We start from the raw sequence: 12,158 nt of genomic DNA, 5'->3' as shown, positions 1-12,158 counted from the left end.
GGATTTGGATGCTCTAGTTAAAAACTGGTCATGTTATAAACTGGATTTTGTTGTGGGTTTTTTTCTCTCCTTCAAATTTCTGATTTAGACAAAGCTTATTAGTCGCTTTTCAGTCACATTCTGCTCCAGCCATACAGTCAAATCCAGAATCCAAGTCATACTTACACATATATGGAATATCCTTAAACCAAGTATTGCAAACTGCTGCAATGCAGTCTGATTCATGAGGAAATAGCTTTAATCAATAATCTAGAGCTGGCTCAGCAGAACAGCAGCATGCAAAGTTTTCAATTCATGCAAACAAGAGAGACTTCTCATGATAAAATGCTGCATATTTTTCATTGTTTCAGAAATGCTCTCCAGAAAACCAAATAATTTTTAGCAAGGAGGTTTATTAAACTGGGAGGAGCATCACACTATCGAGATAGATGAGCCCTGTATCAATGGCAATCTAAGGCAATGTGTGTCGCTGCATGCGGTATTTTAGATAACAGCTTTCACTGTCAAACTGCTCTTACGGTTTGGAAGCTTTTCTAGTGGTTTTTTTTTCTTGTGCACCAAGATAGAGAATAAAGCAGGAGGAAGAACAAGAAAGGGTGGCTGCCATCTCGTTCTGCACCTTCTGCCTGAAGAAGCTGCAGCTATCACTAGCAGCCTGGCTAGCTGGGAAAGGCAGAAGCAAGAGCTGTAGCTTTTCTGCCCATCTCAAGAGAAGGAGCAAGGCAAAGCCGTAAAAAGGCAGCCAGAGATGTGGGGCATTCCCGTATTTGGCAAACATTAGCCATCCATCTCCACACTCTCCTTGGAGAGCCATAAGAGTGTCTACAGTACCATTCTTTTTTCCACACCTTTCACACCTTTTCTATTTGGGGTACCAAAGCCTTTATGTGGAAGAGTTTGGAACTGAGAAAATGTATTTTGTTTTGTGCAAGAAACACACATATGGTAACTCAGAACATTGGTTGGACCATTCTGGGCAAGTTCCAGTCTGCCGATTTTGGTTGCTCGAAGTTTTACCTAAGAAACATCTGGAAAGGCATTGCCATGTTTCAGAGCTGACATCCCAATACATTCTTGGGAATTGTATTAACTGTTTCCTTTATTGTGGCACAGTGGTTAGAGTGCAGTACTGCAGGCTACCTTCTGCTAACTACTGGCTGCCTGCAGTTTGGCAGTTCAAATCTCACCAGGCTCAAGGTTGACTCAGCCATCCATCCTTCCGAGATGGGTAAAATGAGGACACAAATTGTTGGGGGCAATATGCTGACTTTATAAACTGCTTAAAGAGGGCTGTGAAGCACTGTAAAGCGGTATATAAGTCTAAGTGCTATTGCTATAACAAATCTATTAGTTTCTTTGAAAGTCTGGTTTTCCCAGACAAGCAGAATTCGGTTAATGATATAGATGTACTCCCCTCTGTCTCTCCATCCTGTGTCTCTTTTCAAAAAGAGGATGGAATATAGCAGTTTCTTTTAGACTTCTACTCTACAATTCTGGAATTAACTATCATCCTGCCAACAACAGTAATGCTTTTGCTTAAAATTTTTGCTATCACTAAATTTTCCAAAGCAGTTAGTTAAGGGCTCAAGTTAAAATTTAGTTGACAACTTCTCTGTCTTTTTTAGTTCCCTCAGCATAATTATCTGAGGCAACCATAGCATCTCATCGAATGACTGCTGCCAACCGTCCCCACTGCTTTTCTGGCTGGATGTTTAGACACTTGAGCTGCTCTGATAACGATGTTATCATATAGAGCACAGGTTTTTTTAAATTTATTTATTTATTTATTTATTTAGATTTTTATACCGCCCTTCTCCCGAAGGACTCAGGGCGGTTTACAGCCAGATAAAACAGAACAATAAATAAATACAAGATAAAATAATATTTAAAAAACTTATTAAATTTGGCCCAAATTAAAATATATTTAAAACAGTAAAACCCACTAAAAAATTAAAAACCGAATAAAAAGTCTAAAATTCTATGTCAGTCCTGCACGAATAAATAAATAGGTCTTCAGCTCGCGGCGAAAGGTTCGAAGGTCAGGAAGTTGACGGAGTCCTGGGGGAAGTTCATTCCAGAGGGTGGGAGCCCCCACAGAGAAGGCCCTTCCCCTGGGGGCTGCCAGCCGACATTGCTTGGCGGACGGCACCCTGAGGAGTCCTTCTCTGTGAGAGTGCACGGGTCGGTGGGAGGCAATCGGTAGCAGTAGGCGGTCCCGTAAGTAACCCAGCCCTAAGCCATGGAGCGCTTTAAAGGTAGTAACCAACACCTTGAAGTGCACCTAAAAGACCACAGGTAGCCAGTGCAGCCTGCGCAGGAGTGGTGTCACATGGGAGCCACAAACGGCTCCCTCTATCACCCGCGCAGCTGCATTCTGAACCAACTGGAGCCTCCGGGTGCTCTTCAAGGGGAGCCCCATGTAGAGAGCATTGCAGTAATCCAAGCGAGAGGTAACAAGAGCATGAGTGACCGTACATAGGGCATCCCGGCCCAGGAAGGGGCGCAACTGGTGAATCAGGCGGACCTGATAAAAAGCTCTCCTGGAGACGGTCGTCAAGTGATCTTCAAAAGACAACCGCCCATCCAGGAGAACGCCCAAGTTGCGCACCCTCTCCATCGGGGCCAATGACTCGCCCCCAACAGTCAGCCGCGGCTGCAGCTGACTGTACCGGGGTGCCAGCATCCACAGCCACTCTGTCTTGGAGGGATTGAGCTTGAGCCTGTTTCTCCCCATCCAGACCCGTACGGCTTCCAGACACTGGGACAGTACTTTGATAGCTTTGTTGGGGTGGCTGGGATGGAAAAATACAGCTGCATATCACCAGCGTACAGTTGGTACCTCACCCCAAAACCACTGATGATCTCACCCAGCGGCTTCATGTAGATGTTGAATAGGAGAGGCGAGAGAATCGACCCCTGCGGCACCCCATACGTGAGGCGCCTCGGGGTTGACCTCTGCCCCCCTGCCAACACCGTCTGCGACCAGTCAGAGAGATAGGAGGAGAACCACCGATAAATGGTGCCTCCCACTCCCACACTCCCCAGCCGGTGCAGCAGAATACCATGGTCGATGGTATTGAAAGCCGCCGAGAGGTCTAATAGGACCAGGGCAGAGGAATAACCCCTGTCCCTGGCCCTCCAGAGATCATCAACCAACGCGACCAAAGCCGTCTCCATACTGTATCCAGGCCAAAAGCCGGACTGGAACGGGTCTAGATAGACAGTTTCATCCAGGTATTGGGGTAATTGACGTGCCACCACACTCTCTACAACCTTCATCACAAAGCGAAGGTTGGAGACCGGACGATAGTTTCCTAAAACAGCTGGGTCCAGGGAAGGCTTCTTGAGGAGGGGTCTCACCACCGCCTCTTTCAAGGCAGCAGGAAATTCCCCTTCCAACAAAGAAGCATTAATAATCCCCCGGAGCCAGCCTCGTGTCACCTCCTGCGTGGCCAGTACTAGCCAGGAGGGGCACGGGTCCAGTAAACATGTGGTGGCATTCAACCTCCCCAACAACCTGTCCATGTCCTCAGGAGTCACAGGGTCAAATCCATCCCAAACAGTCTCAACAAGACGAGTCTCCGACCTCTCGCCTGGATCTACCCAATTTTGATCCAACCCATCGCGAAGCTGAACGATTTTATCGTATAGATAACCACTAAACTCCTCGGTACACCCTTGTAATGGGTCCTCCCGCACCTCCTGTTGAAGGAGAGAGCAGGTCACCCGAAACAGGGCGGCCAGGTGGTTATCTGCCGACGCAATGAGGGAGGAAACGTAGAAACGCCTCGCTTCCCTCAATGCCACTAGGTAGGTCCTACTATATGACCTAACTAGTGTCCGGTCAGCTTCCGAACGGCTGGATCTCCAAGGACTCTCTAGGCAACTTCTCCGGCGTTTCATCTCCCTCAGCTCCTTGGAGAACCAAGGAGCTGGTTGAGACCTACGCCGGGTCAGAGGCCGCAAAGGCACGACACGGTCTAGAGCCCCAGCCGCGGCCAGTTCCCAGGCCGCGACTAGTTCTTCAGCCGTGCCGTGGGCCAGACCCTCAGGGAACGGCCCAAGCTCCGTCAGGAACCTCTCCGAGTCCATCAGGCGCCTGGGACGGAACCAACGTATTGGTCCCGTCTCCCTGCGGTGTTGAGTGGCGGTCCGAAAGTCCAGACGAAGGAGAGAATGATCTGACCATGACAAAGGCACGTTGTGGCATTAAGAGACGTCATAATGGAGACTGAACTCATCTTTATGATAGTTGTGGCCTATGACATTGGCACTATAATATCCCTCACAATTCTATTTCATCCTTTATACTACCTAATATATACATATAACTGATAGAAAAAAGCATCTGAAGTTTTAGGACACAGTGCCAGCATGTGCTATTGAATCCAGATTCAGTTACTTTCTCCTTAAATTTAATAAAGCTTTTCAAATATTATTGTCCTTGGTAGAGGACAATAATGCACAGAATGAAGGAAACAGACTAAAGTTTAATCCAAGTAAGAAATAGGTCTTGATCAGTCAAATAATAGGAATTCAACTTGAACTGGATTCAATTTCTATTTCATTTACCTTGGAAACTGATATTTGGTTGTACTTCTAAGTTCATCTCTGAGATACACAGGGTTCTGTGTTGTTTAACTGCTCCCATAAGGATGCCATAGCTATATTTTATTTGGGACAATAGGTTGGGTTACCTAAGAAAATATTTTTAAAAAATCAACTTCTAGAATGTTAGAGCCAGACAGATGATAGTGATGGCTATAAAGGAACATTGCACAACCTCAATCGCTACCAGTCTAAATTTCAGAACACAATTTTAAATATTAATTATGTATCTCAAAGATATAAACAGGACCAAGCTTTGAGAAATATTACATTCTTCCATACTAACCTGGCAAGTTTATGGGGTCTCAAGAAGCATTTTTATTTTGTTTGCTGGTATCTAAAAGAGACCGACAACTTAAGTGGGTCTTAAATTATCTTTCGGTGTTTTCTATTATTGATATAGTTTAATGTATTTATTGAACTAATTTTAAATTGTGGTTAAGTTGTTGGCTATTTTATTTAAATCAAATAGTTAGCTACCTGGAATACCTATGTGGTAACTATAAAAAAAAGAAGAAGGATGAAATGGTTTTAACAGTATTGATTGCAGATTTGCTCTGCACTTTAACATACTGAACAGTGTGATACTGGACTCTGTATCACAATCTTTTCTTTTAAAACATTGAAGAAAAGATTGTGATACAGAGATTTTGAAGAAAAAGTAAAAATAGAGAATAATTATATTGGTACTTAGAGCTTTCATTGCACAAACTACAATTAGTTGGAAAGTAAGATGGATTTAACTTTTCAAACTTTCAAGCTTATAATTAAGTTTTAATCCTAGCTTTGGTCACTGGCTGGAATAAGAAACTTCAGTATTCAGCTCTTCTTTGAGCTCATCTTGAGAGATCTCATTTGACCCCATTGAAATCTTGGCAAATATTGGGACCAGTGCCTATGCAGTGATTATTTACAATGCCTACATTCAATCCTGAAAGATATGTATAGAAAATATTGCAGAGATAATATTAAATATTTACCCATTTAAAGCTATATGAAGCCAATGGGTACAGTCAGCATTGATTCACGGTATCATGATGATATCCAATGCTGCCTTGCAACCCCATCCCATCATAAAATAGGAAATGCTATTAGTATTACTGCAGTATCTGAAGACTGTTAGGAGTTAGGACGGATGAAATAGGTTAAAAGTGAATCCCAGCAAGGTAAAGTTGTACTTTATCCATTCAGATATTAGTCCAATGTTCACTTTGAAAGAAACAGGTCCCTCAGTTGGGGGTCCTTCCAAACTCAATGCTCCTTCTTGAAAGATAGGTGGATTATTTCGCCAGCTGGCTGGTGACAATTTATGGGCCTTCCTAGAGCAAGAGGATATCTTAAAAATAACTCATGCTCCATCACCACTAGTTTGGACCAATGCATTTTATTTGGAGATGCCTTTGAAGACTTCTTAGAAGCTTCAATTAATCCAGAATGCAGCATCCAGTTATTAGCCAGTAATAAAGCTGGAAGGGAACTTGGAGGTCTTCTAGTCCAACCCCCTCCTTAGTCAGGAAACCCTACACCACTTGAGACAAATGGTTATCCAATATCTTCTTAAAAACTTCCAGTGTTGGAGTATTCACAACTTCTGGAGGCAAGTTGTTCCACTGATTAATTGTTCTAACTGACAGGAAATTTCTCCTTAGTTCTAGGTTGCTTCTCTCCTTAATTAGTTTCCACCCATTGCTTCTTGTCCTGCCCTCAGGTACTTTGGAGAATAGCTTGACTCCCTCTTCTTTGTGGCAGCCCCTGAGATATTGGAACACTGCTATCATGCCTCCCCTAGTCCTTCTTTTCATTAAACTAGATATACCCAGTTCCTGCAACTGTTCTTCATATGTTTTAGCCTCCAGTCCCCTAATCATCTTTGTTGCTTTTCTCTGCACTCTTTCTAGAGTCTCAAAATCTTTTTTACATCGTGGCGACCAAAACTGGATCCAATATTCCAAGTGTGGCCTTACCAAGGCATTATAAAGTGATACTAACACTTCACGTGATCTTGATTCTATACCTCTTGTTTATGCAGCCCAGAACTGTGTTAGCTTTTTTGGCAGCTGCTGCACACTGCTGGCTCATATTTAAATGGTTGTCCACTAGGACTCCAAGATCCCTCTCACAGTTACTACTATTGAGCAAGGTACCACATATACTGTGCCTATGCATTTTATTTTTCTTGCCTAAATATAGAACCTTATTTTTTTTCACCACTGAATTTCATTTTGTTGGATAGTTCAAGTCTTCTGTATCTTCAGCCTATCTTCCAGAGTATTGGCTGCTTCCTTTGTGTCATCTGCAAATATGATGAGTTTCCCATCTATCCCCGCCAAATCATTGATGAAGATGTTGAAGAGTACTGGGCCTAAAACAGAGCCTTGGGGTACCCCACTGCATATTTCCCTCCATGTAGGTGCAGTTCCATTGAGGACTACACATTGAGTGCGGTTGGTCAGCCAGTTTCGAATCCATCTGGTGGTGATGCTGTCTAACCCACATTTTTCTATTTTATCTAGTAGTAGGTTATGGTCTACTTTATCAAATGCCTTACTGAAGTCCAACTAAATGATATCGACAGCATTCCTCTGGTCCACTAATGTCAAAGAATGCAATAAGATTAGTCTGGCATGATCTGTTTTTGACAAACCCATATTGGTTTCTGGTTATTATTTTGTTTGCTTCTAGGTGTTCGCTGATCATCATCAGGAATATTGTATACGTACTATGAATGCTATATGGCTCCCTATTAACTTCTGGATATAATTCAAAGTTACCATGTGATTGTTATTTATAAAATCTAAAAGACTTGTCACACTTGACTTGTTTCTAACAGAAAATAATATTGATGATCATCAATTTCCATGATAAATAAGATTCAGAGGCTTAGAGTGGCTGAATTTCAGAATTGGTTACCTATCAGTGGAAAAGTAAATAGTAAAATATGATAGTAAAACTGCGTTCAATATTTTGGTTTTGTAATTTAAATATTTTTGAAAATCAAATTGTTCAGAGGGGTCTATGACTAGCATTAGGATGCCCAGTTTATTTATTGGTTGATTTTTTGGGGTTTATACTTTAATTATTAACCATACTGTAGAATGTAGATCTGTTATTACTGCAACCTGCCAAGTATCTGGCAACACATTTTATAAATAAATAAACATAACACCATTTTTGTACCTGCCGCATTAGTTTCTAAAAATGTATATACAAAGTACTGGTTTTAATCTATGAACCTCTTCATCACCTGTTTACTAGGTATTTTGAGGAATTGTTCCTTCAAATAAACCAGCTCATCTCAAGCACCCAGCTCATGAGGTGCTTAAGGTTACCCTTCTTTTTGAGGGTCTGAGGACTCTCAATGCATTATTTCTCCATTGCAATCTCATTACTTTGGAACGGGCTTCCTTCCCTAAGAGATTCAGTTATTGGCCAAACTGATGCCATTTAGTAAGGCTATTAAAATAATTCTATTCCAAAGAACCTTTGTTATTATCACCAGTGAGATTTGTTTTAACTGTTTTAAAACCTGTTTATTATTCTTATGCTGCAAACCATACTGAAATACTGTAGAGAGGCACAGAAGAGCTATCATAAATCACTAAATTAACTGAAATCAAACAAAAGAATCTTATACCAGTAAGAACCTTGCTTTTCAGCAGTTTCTTCTAACCCTCTGGGGATTTTTAGGGATGGTAGCAGGAGAAAAAGTAAGATCAATTATATATGCCACTACCACTGACAACATTATTAGGTCCAAATTTGCTTCTTCTGAATGAGCATGAATTCAGCATGAGCAGTGTGCTTTTGAAAAAAAATAAAAACAATCTTCTATAAAAGTAGTTAATGGAATAAAAGGATGAACAATTTACAGTGTTCTCTTTTTTTAGTACTGATATAAGTAACTGATAAAGAGACAAGACATATGCAAAGTAATATTTTATTCTGAAATCATATGTAATAACTCTTTGGCAATTAGAAGAATCTATCATATTCAATTGTCATCTCAACAAATAGGTATGTTAAAGTGACAGCACTGCAAACCTGAATAATACAACTGTGCCCTTGAGCAGACTGGCAGTAATAAAAGATAAAGGTTTCCCTGTCAGTCATGGCCAACTCTAGGGCACGGTGCTCATCTCCATTTCTCGACTGAAGGAGCCAGCATTGTCCAAAGACATTTTCCGTGGCCATGTGGCCAGCAGAGCTATATGCCAAACGCACACGGAATGCTGTATATAAATATACAGTATTCTGTGTGCCTTTGGCATGTACACAGGCTGGCAATATAAAAATACACAAATACACCAAATAGCAGCATATAAATGGAAATAATAAAAAGTGTAAAAAATATAATGATACTGATAGAAGAAATATTTATAGCTCAGGTTTGGTGGAGTCCTTGCTGCTTTCTGAGCGTGGTTGTTTTATTGCAGGCATTTCATTACCAAACTAAGTAACATCATCAGTGAACTGATGTTGCTTAGTTTGGTAATGAAATGTCTGCAAGAAAACAACCACGCTCGGAGAGCACCAAGGACACCCACAAAAATATAATGGTTTTTTTTATCTGTTACAATGACAGAAAAAGAAATAGAAAAGACATCACTTACAGGTCGGACTTCACCATTAGTATTGGTATATTGCCGGGCCAGACCAAAGTCTAACATATAACATTTCCTGTAGGTTGAAGGCAGGCGTCCCATGGCAAAATTAGACTAAACAGGAGCAACACAATAAGAAGATGTTAATACATCAGTATCCCTTCACAAGTGATAAAGCCACTATCCAAAACATGTTCCAGTTACTATTTTTATCATATTATTTTCCCATTATCAATCATTTTGTTGTTACATCTGTGATTAAACAAGTTCTTGTATTTACTTCAGTAGGTTCCTGACAGACTAATAAACCAATCTCAATGCAATCTTTCTGTTTCTAGTCATCTGAAAGTAGAACCTGTTGCCCTTCTCTAATTTGTTCCAATTTCTCTAAAACCATTTTAAAATCTAATATCCAAACTGAATATAACATTTGAAGCGGGGGGTCCAAGTGGAGCAGAATAAGCTGATTTAATTATGTAGGAAACATCCTTGTATATTATATTTCTTGCAGCTGCATTACATTGTTAATTCATACTCAGTTTGTAATCACTCCAAGATTTTTTCATGACCTTTTGCCAATTCAGTTCTTCTGTAATTATACATTTACGTATGTTTCGTATTGCCATATTTTTATCTGTTGAATCTGATAATATCATTCTGAGCCCATTTTTCTTCCAATATGAGCTTGTATTTTATTCCTAGCTCCTAGAATATTAGCTACATATGCCGTTTTCAAATATAAGGTAAGCTATAGTACAACAAAAACAAAAGGGATGAGAAAGTGATGTAGGGATGACTGTAATGAGGATGGCACAATAGACAGAAAGGCAATACTGGCAAGATAGAATAAGCAAGCAATTAGACCATATTTCCATCTCTTCTAAATCTAGTATAGTCGATCATGGTTATATTTTCTGACCTGGATAAAGGGCAGAAGCACACTGATATTTTGCTATTGTTTGCTAAGAGGGGAAGAGTTCCTTTTTCTTTTTAAAATGTTTTTATATTATTATATATGTGTACAATAATACAAGATTATGTGGGAATACATACTAAAGTCTATACATAAGAAAAATGAGGCTTGAAAGCACATGAGAAGGTGAACAGTATGCAATTGGGCATGCAATCACTGGTAAATGTACTCCTGAAAACCAGACTTGGTAAGTGTATGTTTTCAGCCCCAAAAGACCCTGGATTTTCAACAGTGCCTGTTGAAAATCAATCCAACTCCTGCAAGAAATAAATATACGCACAAACTTAGGAGTTTAAGAGGTTAACTGGAGAAAGTGTAACTGGTATAAATAGAGCTTGCCTGGTATAATGGTTAATGTGTTAACCTAGAAACTGAAAGACTGAGTTCTAGCTCTCACTTAGGCATGGATCTGTGTCACTCTCTCTCAGTCCAACCCACCTCACAGGTGACAATGAGATGGCAGCATTATGTACATTGCTTGAGGTTATATAAAAATAAATGGATATAAATCTAATAAATATTGTTTCAGTTTTCTCAAAATTTAAGTACTAGGAATAATTCTGAAATTCTTATCTGAATTTGAATTCCCTCTGTTGAAGAGGGAATCATAGAAAGAATCCTCTTTCAAAGCCCTAGCCAATTTCACAAATAACAGCTTAGTCCCCCAACCAGGATTGTAGTATAGCTATTACTGTCTTTTGTGCCACTGATCTTTTTACATATGCATATTCTCATTTATTGATAGAAAAAGTGATCACAAAACGTGAAATGATAAAGTGCCTTTGCAACTTGGAACTAGTTAAATACACAGTCCCATGTTGCAAGTGAGGCCTTACCTATCCCAAAACATAAAGTCATGCTTTTATATGCATTTCAGGAATGCACCTCTCTCTAAAACTCATGCAATGCCCCTGAGAGGTATGTTTTTCAACTGCAAGGAGAATTGTTCTTAATAAACATCAATGCCAGGTAAAGCAAACTATGCAGAGACGGTCAGCCACCAGAATCTACTTACAGGCTTGATATCTCGATGCAAGAATCCCACGGAGTGAATGGCTTCTATGGATTCCAAGATCTGCTTGCCTAATCGAAGAGTTGTGCTCAGTGTAAAAGTTCCTCGAGGCTGGCTTCTTCTGAGGTCTGCGAGATTCCGGCCCTGAAAATAAAATATCAGATTTCTATACCAGATTTTATCAGCAGGTATTATTTAATCCACCAGATGGAAAGAAAAAAAATGATGTTCTGCTTGGATCAATTATGTTTATGTGAAACAGATTCTTCTTGCCTCATTTTGAGAATCATCTGAAGATCATCTACAAATTCTGTCTTCTGTTCAATCAATGCTGGTCTTCACTTGTAAGGAAAACAAATCTTTTAAGGAAGAACAACTAAACTATGTCTTTTGGCTATCAGCATTAAGACTGTCCATCCAAAGGTGGACAGGTAAGCAATTTCATTAATTTAAAAATCATTTTAAGACAAAAGTCCATTTTTTCTCTTCTATCTCCTGAAAAATGAAACAAGCGTACCAAAAAGTCAGTTGGCAACTCCATAACCAGCAATTTTGGAGACATAAATAACAACAATGAAATTTAAAAGGAATGGAGGGTTTTCCTCTATTGTTCCAGAACCAATGAATGAAAATTACAAAAATGAAGATTCTGGCTAGACATCAGGAAGAAGTTCCTGACAATATAAATTGTCAGTCAACCACTAGAGGTCTTCAACCGAGGTTGGATAGCCATTTGTCAAGGAAGCTGTAGTAGGTCCTCCATGGAATACAGGGATGGACTAGATGATCCATATGGTCATTTCCAACTTTATTAATCTATTGTGAGGCAGGAGGAATGGAAGGAACTGTAAGATTATTGTGGAAAAAGAAAAGAAGCAATGATAGGAGAGTAGTCAAATAGTCATCTCCCCATATCCTCTGGATCCTTGTAAAGACAGCCATCCTGCCTTATTTTCAGAGGCAA

At 40.1% G+C, this 12,158-nt stretch overlaps 1 protein-coding gene across 1 annotated transcript in view; it reads right to left on the bottom strand.

Annotated features, from left to right (window-relative positions):
• Positions 1–12,158, bottom strand: part of TTBK1 (tau tubulin kinase 1) — a 99,868-nt gene that overhangs the window by 62,210 nt on the left and 25,500 nt on the right. Inside the window, exons 4-5 of the mRNA XM_058165178.1 lie at positions 11,198–11,338; positions 9,219–9,323 (exon numbers count right to left, since the gene is read on the bottom strand). Of these exons, the coding sequence (XP_058021161.1) occupies positions 9,219–9,323; positions 11,198–11,338 (246 nt within the window). The remainder of the gene's footprint in view (positions 1–9,218; positions 9,324–11,197; positions 11,339–12,158) is intronic.

The sequence above is a fragment of the Ahaetulla prasina genome, chromosome 1, assembly GCF_028640845.1.
Source record: "Ahaetulla prasina isolate Xishuangbanna chromosome 1, ASM2864084v1, whole genome shotgun sequence".
In the NCBI taxonomy this organism is placed as follows: domain Eukaryota; kingdom Metazoa; phylum Chordata; class Lepidosauria; order Squamata; family Colubridae; genus Ahaetulla; species Ahaetulla prasina.
Note: the sequence above shows the minus strand (reverse complement) of the source record. Positions and strands in the feature narration are given on the sequence as shown.